The following is a 16,441-nucleotide window of genomic DNA, read 5'->3' as shown; positions in this document are numbered from 1 at the left end:
AAGCTTATGACAAGTTTGCCCGGGATGGCCATAAGTCAAAAATGACTTGGTGGCACACAGTAACAGAGGTTTCCATAGGATGTTGCCTTGGCAGTTAAAATGGAGTTATGATGCTATAATTGTGAAAGAGCCTAGTTCTTTTGTTTTCTAAACGAGCTACTAGTTTTTGAGGGCACCAGATTACACTGGAGACTGCTCCTGTACTTTTAATGATTGGATAGAAGACAACCCAGTAGCAAGCAACACCTGCTGAATTGACCTCTTCTTCACAGCTATAAAGGTACAGGAGTCCTGTCCAGTTTTCTGGCAACCCTATTATACCTAACATTTCCCCCTTTTTATATACTTTTAATGCATCTTTTAACAAAAGCAGTACAATTCACAGCAAAAGTACTAAATATTAAAAAAAATAGAACAAGTTGAGCCAGTGTTGTGTAGTGGTTTGAGCACTGAACTGTGACTCTGGAGACCAGGTGAACCTATCATGGGGTAATATAACTAACACTAAAACTAATCCAACACTAAGTACACTGGGGCTGCATCTGCACTGCAGAAATAATCCAGTCTGACACCAGTTTAACTGCCATGGCTCAGTGCTATGGAACTGTGGGAATTGTAGTTTGTTTGCAGCACCAGAGTTCTGGGTTATTTCTGCGATGCAGGTGCAGCCTAAGACTATTAAACAATATTAAGAAACTAAGCTAAAACACTAAAGACTAACTAAAACACAAAAGGGCTCTGACACCCTCAATCTTTATTCCTTTGTTCATGTGTTTCCATTTTTAACCTTCCTTCCTTTCTTCCTGTCTTCATAAAGAGTTCCCATAGGCTTACCCGTACTCTTCCTCCCAGAACATACAATGAAGATTATGAAAACACTGAAGATGAGGATGATGAAGGGGAAGTGGAGAATACGTTGGTTATAAAAGAGGAAGTGGTAGAGGGAAATGAGTCACATGACAAGAACAGCAACCCTGTGCTTCCTAAACCCACACAGACTCTACACACAGAGGACCAGGTGCGTGTTTAATGACTTGAGGTCACTTTAAAGGCCTTTGATGAAATGATTCCTGGAGCCGTGGAGGATTCAGTATATGAAAGCTGTAAAAAAGGAAAATACCATGCCGATTAAAATTAAAATATGTATCAGAAATAAAACTGCCAGTTCATAGCATCCATAGAGAAATCTATGTTTCATCCAGGCTTGGATTAATATGGACAGTTCTGGTCACAACATTTGAAAAAGTTTTTGTAGAACCGGAAAAGGTGCTGAAAATGAAAACTGAAGTGTTGAAAGAACTGGAACATTTTCAGTAGTGGAGGAACAAGTTATCTATGACAAAAAGTAGATAGAGGAGGAGGCTATCAATGGGTTACTTATCATGATAGTGATACACTTCCTCCAGGGGCAGAGGCAATTTATTAGTATGCCTCTGTAAATCAGTGGGAAAGGAGAAAGGGTGTATCTATGTTTGTCCTGTTTGTGAGCTACCCATGGGCATTTGATTAGCCCTCATATGAGCAAAATGTTGGGCCAAAACAGACGGATTTTAGAGTTAGAGACTCCATGGCAACTGCACAATCCCTAATCCTAGCACGGCGCGGTGGCACTATAATGGCAGTGTCCCGTCCATACGGGCACTGCCATTGTGACATAAGCGACGCACAGCGTCTACATGTCACCACGCGTTGCTTACGTAATGAGTGCACCATTGGCATACTCATTACATCCACCCAGCTGCACAAAAAGAACCTGTTTTTTCTGGGTTCTTTTTCCTCTGATGGACGCCACGTGGTCTGGCAGCTGCGGCGTCCCTGCAGAGGGAAAAAGGCTGCCGGCAAGCCACCATTTTGGGGCAGTCTGTCCCGCGCCATTGTGTGCCTTCAAGCCATTTCCAACTTACGGTGACTCCAAAGCCAGGAAAATCTTTTCTTGGCACGATTTGTTCAGAAGCGGTTTGCCTTTGTCTCCCTCAGTCTGAGAGAGTGTGACTTATCCAAAGGCACCCAGTGGACTTCCATGGCTGAGCTGGGGTTCAAACCCTGATCTCCAGAGTCATAGTCCAACTCTCAAACCACTACATCATGCTGACTCTTGACAAATACTGAACTTAAATCAGCCTTTAATCTCATTCTCATCCCACATGGTTTTTTTAAAATTGTGATGGCTAATCATCTCTAGCAAATTGGATGTGCTTTTAGTGTTTCTTAGACCCGGTAAAGACCAGCAGGGAGCTGCATGTCCGTGCCGATTCTAGGGTTCTGGAGCATGCACCAACCGTGCACTCCAGAACCCTAGTCCATACGGACTCCATCATCATGGCAGCCTCCTATCCACATGGCGTCCACCATGATGATGTCACCACCGCACAGTGTCCGGACATCACTTCCAGGAAGTGATGTCATGGCGGTGCCCTTTCCCCTTTACAGCACCACAAAATAGAAGCTGCTTAGAGCGGCTTCTTTTTGGCAGCACATCGGTGCCATGCAATGCGACTGCTGCAACATTGGCAAGGGGAAAGATTGGCGGCATGGAGCCACCTCTTTGTACCGCGCCTTAATTTCCACAAAAGTCCCATTATAGGCTCGCCTTAGGGTCACCATAAATGGGAAATGACTTGAAGTCACACAACATACACAATGTCACTAGTGGCTTAAGTAGACAGAGTTGGTTGATGACAGGCTGTCATTTCTGTAATGTTTTCACATCAGTCTGAATCTTATTTGCTCAACTAGACTTTGTTGTTGTGTGTCTTCAAGTAATTTCTGATAGTGACCCTAAGGCCGCTACGGAAGTTTTTTGGCAGACTTTGTTGAGAAGTGTCTGCCCTTGCCTTCTTCTGGGGCTGAGAGAATGTGATGTGCCCAAGGTCACCAAGTGGATTTTCATGATTGAACAGGAATTTGAACCCTGGTATCCAGAGTCTAGCATTCAAACCACCACAACATGCTGGCTCTCGAAGAGACACATTGAATTAATGGGATCTTGATGCACCACTCAGCAATTGAGCTAGTAGATTTACTGTTACTGTTAACTGCCCTCGAGTTGACCGCAACTCATGGCAACTCTGTTGATGAGACATCTTCAAGACCTCCTGTTCACTGGTCCACTCACTTCCTGCAGACTCAGTCTCATGACCTCTTTGATTGAATCTATCCATCTGGCATGTGGCCTCCCTCTCCTTCTACTGTAGTTGGAACTTAAAATTAATTACATGTATCAACAAGATTTTTTTCTTTTAAATATTCATCCAGTTTTTAAGAAAGATGCTGAATTCTGCACATTTGTAATAGCAAAAAGTCAAGCAAACCATGGACCTGAAAACATTGAAGCTTGTTTTCAGTTGCATCATGTATGTAGTACTATTGCTAGGACATTTATTATGTTTTACATCGCTCCCTCCAAGGTGCTCATAGCAGGTTATTACTGGCTTAAAAGCAGTCTCTATGAAAGAGTGTCATGGGTGTATGGAAGGGAGATAATCTGATATTTGGATTTTGCTTGTTTAGCGTAGTTCATGAAAAACCAGTTTTTCTCATGTGTGCCTAGAAGTGAACAAAGAGACAGCAGAATATAATTGCATAGCATTTTTCTGCCAAGTGCTTAAGCATCTCACACTTCCTAGGAAAATACAATTCATAATAGAAGTCTCATTTTGAAGTTGCAAAAGCACATATTCTTGTGTTGAATGAAAAAAAATGAGGGAAATACATGCAGAAGTTTCCTTTTAATAGCAGCTTAACTCAATATTCTGAAGAAGGTATGTTCCTAATAATTTGTAATGTGATTAGTAGAATATTTCAGTTTGTCTGCCTATGGTATTTGATATTTTCCATGTTGTTTTTTGTTGAACAAATTTACACAGTGAGCTTTTTAATAATTACTTATATCCCCATGCTTTGTTTACTGAAACCCATTTTTTCCGTACTTCATGTTCTATTAGATTTTTTGTTTTATGTCTCTGGTCATTGGTCAGCAACCATTCACTTATAATAATTGTCTGTTCCTCTGAAGGCTAGTGGCCTCCTTACAGAAAGACACCAGGATCCAGGTGCTCCAAAAGGGGCAGAATCCAGAGGTAGAGCCTCAAGGAGGACAAAAGAAACACCTGTGAAATATCGTAAGACTTCACCTCCTGTGCAGAAGAAAAGAAGAAAGCCAAAACCCAAACAAGAGGTTGCCAACAAAACCCAGAACCAAGAGGAGGAATACCCTTGTAAAAAATGTGGCAGGTAAGAGTGCTCCTTCTATACAACAGGAAGTAATAAACATGGAACTTTTAGAACCTTGTCACATTACAAAAGTAACATTACAAAAGTAACATTACAAAAGTAACCCAAGACACATCTATTCTCAAGGGAAATTATCATTGTCATAGTGGAAAAATCAATTTGGCAAAAGGCATACTTTTATGACCATCTCCCTCTGGGGCGAGAACGGAAGTGCTGTGACATCATGCTGCAAGGTAATCAGAAAGCCACTTCTCTCTCACTGTGTTTCAGTTTACTTTTGTCGTGTGATAAGGCGTGTGATTCTGCATTATTATTTTTTTAAAAAATCTCCTGTATTTTAAAAAGTAATAACTGTACATTTTTCCAGTTGTAAATTGTTTCATGTAGTTACTGATTTTTCTGTGCACCATGCTTCCTGACACAAATGTGTCATGTCCTATCTCAGAAGTTATCAATATTTTACTTCCATTAGGGGAATAATTCCTGTAGAGGCAGGAAAATGTTTCAGGAATGTCTTGAAGGAGTATTTCAACAGAAACTTAACTAATTAATTTTTATTTTAATTGTAATACCTGTTCAGGGCTGAATAAGTACTTTATTATTATGATAATTAAAGAACCATTGGCCTTGGTTCAATTTATACATACTTCATGTCTCACTCAGTTAATTGGAACTAGACTGAGAAGAAGAATGTTGCCTACAGGGAATGCTAAAATAGAACTTCTCTGCTAGACTTTCAGAAACTCACTGAACATGAGCCTACCAAATAGTCAAAGTGATTAAATTAAGAAAATGAAATCTCTGTCCAATGTATTTATAAACTGGGGACAGTGGTACTTACGGTAGATGGTCAAAACAGAACTCTCTGTTTGCTAGTACTGAGTGCTGTGTTCCTATCAGTTGGAGATAGAGCAGTGGTTTTTCTTGAGTTCTTGGCTCTTTCAGTTGTTTCCAAAGGAACTGTGAATATTATGGAGTAACCAAATGTGTCTACCTATACATAAGTAGGGATTTTATGAGAGAAAAGCATCTCCTTGACAAAGGCTGCTTAGCAAATCAGTCATGAGAACTGAAGTCAGTAACTAGCTAAAAGGCTAGAAATGGATGAAGGTTAACAAATGGTGACAAGGAAACCAGTTATTTGAGATACAGTAAGTAAAAGTGTGCAGAATATTTAAATCGATGTCAAATATCAAAAGGAATCAAGAAGCCGAATGCTTTCACAGCTGACATCTATAGTTTTTTGTGGGTTTTTCAGGCTATGTGGCCATGTTCTGGAAGAGTTTATGCCTGACATTTTGCCAGCATCTGTGGCTGGCATCTACAGCCACAGATGCTGGTGAAACATCAAGAATAAACTTCTAGAACATGGCCACATAGCCCAAAACACTCACAAAAAATTATGAATCAAGAAATATTTGAAGACTAGAACTGTAATGAGTTTTTAATGTATATTTTTCTTAAATTTAAATTCCCAGGTGTATTTGCAGAGGTGTTAATATTCAGTTCAAACTTGCACAAACCTGCACAGTGTTAGCAAAGAGTACCCCCCCCCCCCCCGCAAGCACTCTCTCCCTTAAAGTTAAGGTCATTGGGATGACTCAGAATAAACACAGACTGTAGGCAAGAACAGTTTTAAGGCCTGATTCCATGACTTTCCCTGCCAAGTTCTCAGTTGCATTGCTGTTCAGAAAATGAGACCCTAATCTAGAAAGAAGGTAGCCAGGCAGCCTAGCAGACAAAAGGAATACAAATGGCTATTGCTTAACAGAGTTTTTGAGATGTCCTATTTGTGTTTAGTTTTTTGTTTTTTTTAAAGAAAGGTAGCAAAGTAAAGAGTGCTCCTTGGGTAGCTAGCTGCCTTCCAGCATTGCTGGGCAAGGATGAAAATTCTAAGCAGAAATCAGCCCGCTCATTTGTGGAAGTTGTTTGTTCAGTCTGTTTTGTAAGGTGCAATATGGCATTGGCTGTGCCTGGTCCCTACCTGTCTCCAATACATTTGATAAAGCTGCCCAGGAAGAGAAAATTTCACTCCTGCTTCTAAAGATGAAGTGACCCACTTTTACAATGAGATCATGTCCCCCTGCCTCCTGGGCCAGTTAAAGGTGGGCCAGTCTTGAATGACATCCCTTACTGGAGCCAGATTAACACTTAATAATATTTAAATGGCATGTGGCTGTGAGTTGTTTTAGGTGAATTTATCTAGACCCAGTGGGGTTTTTTAAATTCATTTATATAAATGAATATAAACCAGTGCTAGTAGTGTAAACTGCTTTTGGGTCTGTAATGCGTGTTCCCACAGAATCTTCTACAAGGTGAAAAGCCGCAGCGCTCATATGAAAAGCCATGCCGAGCAGGAGAAAAAGGCAGCTGCTCTGAAGCAGCGAGAGAAGGAAGAGGCAGAAGCGGCGGCAGCAGCGGCAGCAGCAACATTGGCAGCTCAGGACCAGGCTCAGCATGAGGAGAGCAGTGGGAGCAGCAGTGGGAGCAGTAGCAACAGCAGCAGCTCAGATGAAGATGGTGAGGTCTAGCAAAGGCTGTGCAGCAGTCAAGGCCAAAGTCTCGGATCCTTGGGATACATTTCTGTCAATTGCCTGCAATGTTCCTCGCTGAAAGAAGACTACAGCCCCCTTGCTTCCACTTCTTTCCTCGCCATGCCGGCACAGACTGGCTGGAACTGGTGGATTGTAAAAGAAAAGGTGTGACCTTGAAATTTATATTTTTTTAAAGGAAACCAAAATTTTATGAATCACTTTATTTATAAATGACTGCTTCAGTATCTAATTATGGAATGGAATTCAGTTTTCCTTTGATTCAAACTACCCTTCCTTGTGGTTGCTAAGAATCATGATAATAAGCCTGGAAGTCTAAATGTGAAAGAGATCAGCTGAGGCATCCAGATGTTGATGCAAGTCACTTCAAGGATTTTCCTGTGTAACTTCAGGAATCTATAATGTTTACTTTGACTGCTTTCTTTTCCTTCTCCCCAAGTTTTTTTTTAAATTATTATTATGCAACACTCATTTACAGTCTCACTTCTTTTAATTAGGGCTACAACTAGCATATCTTTTCTGTCTGTCCAATCATACAAGCATTAATTTTCTGAAGCAGGTAGGTGTCCAGGAAAGTGTGGTGGTGATCAATGAGCTCTCTTTCTAGGATGACTGGGGAGAACAACCTTTTCAAAGACTTGTTAAAAATGCAAAATTATATAAAAACCCAATAGTAATTCAGTGTTAGAGCTGGCCTTCGTTGTTGAATTTTTAAAATGACATAGTGAGCTATACAAATGGAAGTGCAGGCTGTTAGTGAGAGCTGAACTACTGAGATGCTTCTAGCTCAGTGGTAGAGCAAATACTTGCTTATACAGGCATTATCATTGGCATTGTCAATGAAAAAGATCTTGGGTAAATGGATTTGGGATAGATGTCTGCCCAAGACTTTCGAGAGCCACTGACAATCTGTGCAGCTAGATAATGGGTTACAGGAACCAATGGTCTGACTGTGTCATGCGGCTTTACAATCAACTGTCACAGCTACTGTGAAATATATGCCAGGAAGATAATGTGGAGATGGAGTGATATTGTGTTACTCTGATCCCAAAAAACCTGGGCCTGGTCTTGTTGTGTGCCTTCAAGTTGTTTCCGACTTCTGGTAACCTTCAGGCAAAGCTGTCATGGGCTTTTCTTGGCAAGATTTGTTCAGAAAAGGTTTGTCATTGCCTTCCCCAGAGGGTGAGAGTGTGTGACTTGCCCAAGAGTGGGATTTATGACCAAGCTGAGAATCAAACCCTGATCTCCAGAGTCATAGTTCAGTTCTCAAACCATTATGCCACACTGGCTCTCAGGACTCTTATTTTCATTTTATCTCATATCCAGTCCTTTTTACATATCCCATAAAATAATAACTATCCCAGGAATTTTAATTATTTTAAAAGTTTTAAAACTTTGTGGGTCACCCCCACCCCCACCCCCCCCCCCTTTTTTTTTTTTTTTTACAAAGATGATTTTGAAATAATGACTGAAAATACTGAGGATAATTTGATTGAATTCAGAACATATATTTTTCTCATTCAGCGGTTTCATGTAAATGTTGAACAGCATAGGAGACAGGATGGCGCCCTGGGAGATGTCACATTTTAGCTCTCTTTTAGAAGAGCAACTGTCTTCCCAACGCCACAATCTGGAATCTGCCAGAGAGATAGGAATGGAATCACTGCAAAGCAGTGCCTCCAATTCCCAATTCTCTCAGATGTTCCAGAAGGATACCATAGTCAATGGTATCGAAGGCTGCTAAGGTTGAACCAGATGCAGATAGAACACTTAAACTGAAATGTAAACATCAATAATAGAGCCTTGTATGTTCATGAGTATTTTAAACTAAAATCAAAGGCATGGTTGGGGAATGCATGATCCTCCAGATTTTGTTGGACTAAACTCATCAGCCCATGCCAACATAGCCAGTGGTTTGGAAAGATGGGAGTTACAATCCAACAAAATCTAAGGAGACACATATCCTCCAGCCTTGGTCTAAACATTGGCTAAGATGCTCAGTAGCTTCTTGGGCAAGAAAATTGTGAATTCTCAAGGTATCCAGGATGAGAGTGGATTGTGGATAACCATTCCAGAACATGCAGATCTAGAACTGCAGTCATACAAATGTAAATACATTGAATTGCATATTTCAGTTGTCAAAGTTTAGGCTGTTTCATTTTATTATTTTATTTTTTGGCAGGTGTGTGTGTTAAAAATAAATGTGCACTAGAGCACTGGGAGAGAAGGAAGCATGTTACTGCAACCTATTAGCAAATAGAAGACTGTCTAGGAAGATGATAACTAAATTGAATTTACCCATTCCTGGCATGGAATAGATTTTCTGGCGCTGAGCAGGCAGAGTATTTTCTTGAAGTAGAAAGGCATGTGGGGAGCAGTTTGCAAAACGTTTATTTCAGGATAGGTGATTGTCTTCTCATTGTAATCACAGTCTGGCACAAAGCACTTTGGACTTTATTTTGTGGGTACAGAAAGAAAAGAATGGCCTCTATAAGCATTACTTTTAAAATGTCTGTTGATACAAAAAATACTAACAATGCTTCAGTAAGTCTCCTCATCAATTAAGCTTTGCAGTAAGTGACATAAAATTGCGTAGTGTGCGATCATAGCAGGATGGAAAATACTTTTTTAATGTGGGCTGATTGTGATATGTATCAGCTTTAAGAGCAAAGTCCAGTCAAATTAGTCTCATAACTGTCTCCTGTTTGAAAAAATAGGAAATCGTCTGTTGCAAGTCTTGATTTTTAAGTCCTATTCCATTATATTTATTGGGACTTGGTTGCAGTTCGGTCATTCAGGAGTGGGGAGAAGAACTGGATTTCTTTACTGTCTCCTGGTTCATACCTTCCTTTCATGGATAGCCTGTATGTTTGTGTGTGTGTGCGCGCGCAATTGTACCCACTGGCCTTACATCCCCTGCACTGTTTGGTCCCAGTTTCAGTTTAGTATGAGAACAGTGTGTATTTGGGCAAATAGGAACAGTATGTTTGATGGGAATCCTAGTGCAACCAGAGGTCATAGTTGTGTTCACAGAGATGGAAATACTACAGCACTCAGAATCCCCCAGCAGCATATCCAGGAGGGATTCTGGGAGTTGTATTCCAAAAACATAACTCTTCTCAGGTTAGTTTAAGGCCCAAGCAGATCGGAAGGTGGAGCCAGCATTTCCCTTCTTCCTCATCCTTCACATAAATTATACAAATTGATTTGGATAGTTAGAAGGAAATAAACAGGAAACAACCAGGGTCTTCTTGTCTAGAATACTGGCCTTCAGCTGTGGGTTTGAATCTCTCTAAGTCATAGCCCAACTCAAGATGAGTTGCAATGCTCACACTACCACCATACAGGGTCAAAATGCATAATAAGCCTAAAGCCTGAAAAATTAGAATGTATTCACTCCAGTCCTGGCTAGAAAATTGCTTGTATCATCTTGATTTCTAGGTATAACATACATGTCTTTGAATTGCTTAGCCACATTTTAAACGACTTCTTTGCCTTGAAGTCTTAACTTCTATGGTTTAGGTTTCTGCTTATGGTATATTAAAGTTCATACATTTGTTGTGGTGTCCATTCAAGTCGTTTATGACTTATGGCGATCCTAAGGCGAAGCTATCACTGCATTTTCTGGGGCTGAGAGTGTGTGACTTTCCTAAAGTCACCTGAGGGTTTCCATGGTGGAGCGGGTAATCAAATCCTGATTTCCTGAGTTCAAGTCCTACAGTCAAACCATACACCATGCTGGCTCTCCAGTTCACACATATTTTGTTGTTATTATTAATTTTTGTCATTAGTCTGCAATTTCTCGTTTCTAGAGCAGTGCTGCTTAAGCTATTTGATGAAATGGCAGGATTTCCAGACACACCGCAACATGCCAGAAACCAGTACTGTGTTGTGAAGTTGAAGGCTTTCACGGCTGGCATCCGTAGTTTTTTGTGGGGTTTTGGGGCTATGAAGCCCTGTTCTAGAACACTGTATTTGTGCCCATTGGCTACAACTGTTTATTTCGTTCCTGGAAACTCACCATGGACCATCAGCCAATAGCTCATGGACCAAGAGTGGTCAGAAGACCGCCACTGAGTACTGTGTAGACTAACTTCAGGCTCCATTGTATTGTCAATAAAGTCAATAAAGCTATTAATTCTCCCCCCCCCCCCTTATGTCCCTTCGGATGAGAGAAAGTTAGACTTCTGCCCACAATATTTACTTGCAAAAACATCTGTTATTTTAGTAATTTGTAGCACACCTGAAAAATGTGTTTGTGTGTGTATTCTGTCAGTCTAACTACTTAGGTTAAATTTAGATTTAATAGGCATGATTAAAATTTAACCCCTTCCCTGCTAAAGATCAAACATGCAGTCAGTTAACAGTCTTTGAAATGCATGGCTCAGCTTGCTTAAAAGCCTGCCTGTTGCTCTTGTAATATGCAGCCTCATTTGAGAAAGCACTTAATTTTGAAACATACTTATGAAAACTGTATGAAATGACAAGATTCACATCTGTTGTAGTTTCCTAATATGTTGCAGCTCAGCTACATGTTCCAGCGTGACACTGAGTACAACTGTATTTAAGGTTCTTGCAGGGAGCTGATAAAGCACATGCATTGTTCTTTATGGTTGGATTACTCTATATTGAAAGATAATCCAAATGGACACACAAATGAGGTAACCAGATTGTTTTTTGGCTGAACTGTATTCACAGTGCATCACTTGAGCCAATACGAATGAGTTTCATAGCACACTTAACAACAGCGCAGTCCTCTGCACATCTCCTCAGAAATCGGTTCCTATGGAGTTTTTCCTGATGCCAATAAGACCTCACATTGCCAGTTTTCATGGTGGATTTATTTAGCTGTTAATTGGCCTAATCCACAAATTACTGGTCTTTAATTCCCCCAGCTCCAGTATATAGAAAAGAGATACTGGACATACAAGAAGCACACTCAAGTGTGTCTAAAAGTGATCCTTCTGGTGTTTAATCTTTTTCTGCCCTTTCCTCAAGTGCATGCTTGTGCAAATATAGTCTCCTGGTAGGGACTTTCAGAAGAGTTTGGTGTCTTTGGAGGAGATAGAAACAGCACACATGTGTCTGCTTTCTTGTCAGATGATCTGAAAACTCTCCACTTGGGTTCAGCTGTTTGTTTCATCCCCTCTCTGTGTTGCTGTGTTTGAGCTGAAATCCTTTGGGCACTGAGGATTGTGCAACTTCTATTCATTTTTGAAGGCTGCTTGGGATGCCTGCCCAAACTGTCTGGAGAGGAGCGACTTCCCTTGACCTAAGTGCCACCTGCTTATCTTTCCGCCTCCGCCTCCCCCCATATTTTCTGGAACGTGGGATTTACAAATCAACAGCTGAACCTATAAAGACTCCCAGCTGCTTCGCTCAGAAAGAAGCGAATTTATACGTTTGTAAAGATGTCATTGTGTGTTGGATTTTTTAAAAAATTGTGATGTTTTTAAAAAAGAAACTCTCTTTTTCTTTTTGTATGTTTTGAGTTTTTGTGATGGTTCTCCTGAAGCTCAGATTTGGTACAAGTGGGCTTTCCTTGAGTCTGTTTAATTTGTATTGCTGAACGTTTCTGGTCTACTGTACAGAACTATCTATCTACTTGTAATTATTTGTATAAATGCCTTTATTAAAATATAGAGCTTTTATTTTAACAAACAAGCAGGAACTGCCTCTTGTGTATTTGCTGCACTTTTTAAAAAAAACAAAGACTGTTACGTGTTATAATATTGTACATATGAAAGTCTTATATACCTCTTGTGTACAGATATGTGATAGACAAGACAATTTATTTTTGTGCTTTTTTTTTACAAAATATTAATACACTAAAAATCTTGCTGATGTGATTTAATGTACTCATGTAACTTATTTACTTCTGGATGTTCCATTTTATCTTTTTAAACCTTTTTAAAAAATAAATAAGGTTTAAAAGCAACCTTTGCAGCATGTTCCTTTTTAAAAAAAATCGTGTTGAGGATAAAAATGGCAAATTTTTCTCATCTACTGGAGTGATTTTCTCTTGACTGGGTACATATGGGACAGTAAGCTGATCCATAACTATTCTGTATTCACTATCACAACCTAGTCATGATTGTGACACTATTGTCACAATAGTAATTGCCCCTCAGCTTACCTTTCCAAGCGTCAGCTACCTGGAGAGAAGGATGTCCCAGGTTTTGCCAGTTATCAGAATATGGATAAATGACGTTTTCATTGAGTTTGAGGGGAGAGGGTCAGGCCAGGAGAAGTTACTTAGTTAAGTATACGTAAAGTAGCTGATATGGAATACTAATCATGATATTGGCACTGCAAAGTGTGTACATTTTCCTCCTAGCCATTTGTGTACCTGAATGTTGCCTTAGAGGCCATCCTTGCTCGGCTCTCCCCAGGATAACAATTATATGGAAGCACGTTTCTGCTTATTAACTGCCCATTGGGTGGCGTGTGTCCGTTGTGTGCCTTCAAGTCATTTCCATCTTATGGCAACTTTAAGACAAACCAGATTTCTTGGCAAGATTTCTAAAGAGAAGGTTTGCCATTGCCCTCCTCTCAGACTGAGAGTGTGTGACTTTTCCAAAGCCACCCAGTGGGTTTCCATGGCTGAATGGGGATTCAAACCTTGGTCTCCTATGGCCTTAGTGCAATGCTCAAACCGCTGCACCATGCTAACTATCATGTTTGATAGTATACTGTGCATACAAAAAGGAGAAGGAGCAAGGTGAAAAATCAAGATTTGGCATTGAGGTTTAGAAAGTTACTTTTTGGACCACAACTCCCAGAATTTCTTGATCAGTGGCCATGTTGGCTAGAGGATCCTGGCTAAGATCCTGTATGATACAGCATTACATAACAGTTCTGCATATGTTAAGGCTGTCCACTCAACACCTCTTGCACTCACCATTTAGCACTGCATCCCCCCATGGCTGTTCCATGGCTGATGGAGAGCAATTAGCCTTTCCTCACCATGGCCCTGAGTAGATGTTTATTGTATTTTAATGGTTTCAGCTTTTAAGCAGCATGGTTTGTAAGAAATAGGTTCTTTCAAAATCCAAACATATAACAGAAACCCACTCATAAAAACGAAGTCAGAAAATACGATGGTGTCACATGAACTTCACTTGGAATATCATTCCATAGGTGGGATGTCCTTGTTCCTATGACTGTCTGCTTTGAGTTTCTGGGTTTCTTCCACTGTTTAGATCCATTTGTACATCTAAGTGATGCAGGGCAAATGGCCTCTTTTATCTTAGTCAGAATTAGGATGTAACCTATGACAGTCTTAGAGTGCATGTACACAGCATAGTTACATCAGTTTAATACCACTTTAACTGTCATTACTCCATCCTACAGAATCCTGGGATTTGTAGTTTGTTTTGGTCTTTAACATTCTGTGGTGGAGTGCCCTTCTGAGGACTACAACACTAGAATTTCAGGGCTGACTTTTTGAAAAAACATGCTCAGTCTCAGTAGAAACATCTTAAGGCCAACACTGGGATGAAGTCTAATCCTATATATGCATACCCTGCAGTTTACATTTGTTAGCACCTCTTCTCAAATGCGTTTGCACGCTCTAATATAAACTTTAAATATAATTTATGTCATAAGCATGTATAGCAGGGCCTGAGAAAATTATCTTTTGAAGTGTAACTCCCAGAATCATACTTTATTAAACTGGTCATGCTGCTTAGAGAATTCTAGGAGTTGGGGGTCCAATAAAGTGAGCAGTTGTGACTGGCAAATACTGAAGGGATCTGTTAGGGACTTAGAGCAGCATCCTTTTGGTTACATACATGCATATATGCTTTATGTGTTTGCATGTCTTTTTTTTGACAGGGGCTATTCTTTAGCCATTTGTACACCAAAACCTCCCCCTAGTAGGGGGCAGTGGCAGCAGCTGTTTCTGCTTATGATGGGAAGAAGAGCAAGGGGGGCATGTCAGTCAGTGAGGATGCAGCTACTCTGGGCTGGGAGGAGAGTGGGAGGAAAAGAAAAAAAACTCATTTTTCCCTGCTCTGAGCTGAGACCAGCTGCTTCATCATCTGAATTCCTTTCCTTCCTCATATAACCATCAGCAGCAATGGGCCTCTCTCATAGCTTGACAATTCCTGGGGGAAGGGGAGGGTGTTGCAACTTAGGATGGCCCTATGGTGAACCTATCATAGGGTTTTCTTGGCAAGACTGGTTCAGAAGACCATACCATTGCCTTCCCCTGAGGCTGAGAGAATGTGACTTTCCCAGGGTCACTCAGTGGGTTTTGTGGCCAAACAGGGAATTATATTCTGGTCTTCAGAATTGTAGTCCAAGATTCAAATCACTATGCCATGCTGGCTCTTGAAAGGGAGGATACAAAACTGCACAGGCAAAGTGATAATACATCATCTACCCTGCAGGAGCTTGGCAATAGAAGCTAGCTTTGGTCGAACTAGCTCAGTATTTTTGATAAGGACTAATGGGGACCGTCTAAGGTTACAGGCAGGGGTTTCTCTAGCACTACTTGAAGATGCTACAGATTGAAACTGAGAACTTTTGTATACAAAGCAGATGCCCTACCAATGGGCTGTGACACCTTCCTTCTTTCCTCTTCCCACTGTCCATGGAGCATTAAAGAGCAGGCCTTTCAGGTATCAACTCAAGGCATGTTTCACAGGCAGAATCACACTACATCCTTTCTGTCAAAACCAACTCTTTTCTGATGCTGCTGCTCATGGCCATTCAGGGGCTGCTGGAAACGGGATGATCAGAGCAGCGTCTGGGTATGCCTCATTTTTCATGGCTCATCAGATTATATTCCTGGAATGAGGCATTGTGGTATGAGAATGGGAAGGAGTGTCTTCCAAATTTATCCGTGGGTCTTTCTCCATCTCTAGCAATCAAGCAATTTAGCAGATGAAAAAACTTCAGCTTTGTCACTCCCTTGGGTATATACTAGCATATTATGGTTTTCAGCCAAAATGTGATTCTGAGAAAACATGCTTATAAGGAACAGATTTGTTGTTATGTGCCTTCAAGTCATTCCTGGCTTATGATAAAGTGAAAATATCATGGGGTTTTCTTGGCAAGATTTGTTCAGAAGTTTGTCATTGCCTTCTTCTGACAGAATGTGACATGCCCAAGATCACCCAGTGGGTTTTCATGGCTGAGCTAGGAATCAAACCCTGGTCTCCATAGTCGTAATCCAACACTCAAACCACTATGCCATGGTAACACTCCTCAAGGAAAAGATACCCGTATAAAATAACAAAATGTTGCTACATTCAGGTAAAAGGTAACAACAAGTCCCTTCTACTCAGCTGCACTGAGGCATTAAGACATCTGGCAAGTAATAAACAGGTGCTAGTATTGTGCGACCCGTCTCTTTTGCAATGTTGAGTTTTATAAAATATTGTAATTCACAGATGTGTTTCTTGGCAGCATTAGTTGTGGAATGTCAGATTTATTCTGAACACATTCACCTGGCCCTTAATATCAGAGTTGCAGGGGAATGAAGTCATGCTTTTAATGTGACAGATCTTTAAACTAATTACAACACAAAACACTCCTTTGAAATAAAATATTAGGGATCCAGAGATCCAATGGATTTTCCAGGCTCATATTCCCACTACAACCCCTGCATCCCCCAAAGCCAGTCTGGAATGGCAATGGCATGGGATGGA

General features: G+C 40.6%; 1 protein-coding gene across 3 annotated transcripts in view; it reads left to right on the top strand.

The window, feature by feature from the left end:
• The window catches only part of MIDEAS (mitotic deacetylase associated SANT domain protein), a 64,550-nt gene extending 51,827 nt beyond the window's left edge, over positions 1 to 12,723 (top strand). For 2 of the 3 annotated variants that reach the window (XM_042465993.1, XM_042465978.1), the window contains 3 exons: positions 818 to 1,018; positions 4,016 to 4,233; positions 6,536 to 12,723. In XM_042465993.1, the coding sequence (XP_042321927.1) occupies positions 818 to 1,018; positions 4,016 to 4,233; positions 6,536 to 6,764 (648 nt within the window). In that variant the 3' untranslated portion in view covers positions 6,765 to 12,723. The remainder of the gene's footprint in view (positions 1 to 817; positions 1,019 to 4,015; positions 4,234 to 6,535) is intronic. The other variant, XR_006103779.1, reaches the window with a different exon arrangement.
• Positions 12,724 to 16,441: the final 3,718 nt, after the last annotated feature.

Source organism: Sceloporus undulatus, chromosome 1 (assembly GCF_019175285.1).
Source record: "Sceloporus undulatus isolate JIND9_A2432 ecotype Alabama chromosome 1, SceUnd_v1.1, whole genome shotgun sequence".
Taxonomy (NCBI): domain Eukaryota; kingdom Metazoa; phylum Chordata; class Lepidosauria; order Squamata; family Phrynosomatidae; genus Sceloporus; species Sceloporus undulatus.
The sequence above is the reverse complement of the archived record's forward strand: the minus strand, read 5'-3'. Positions and strand labels throughout refer to the sequence as shown.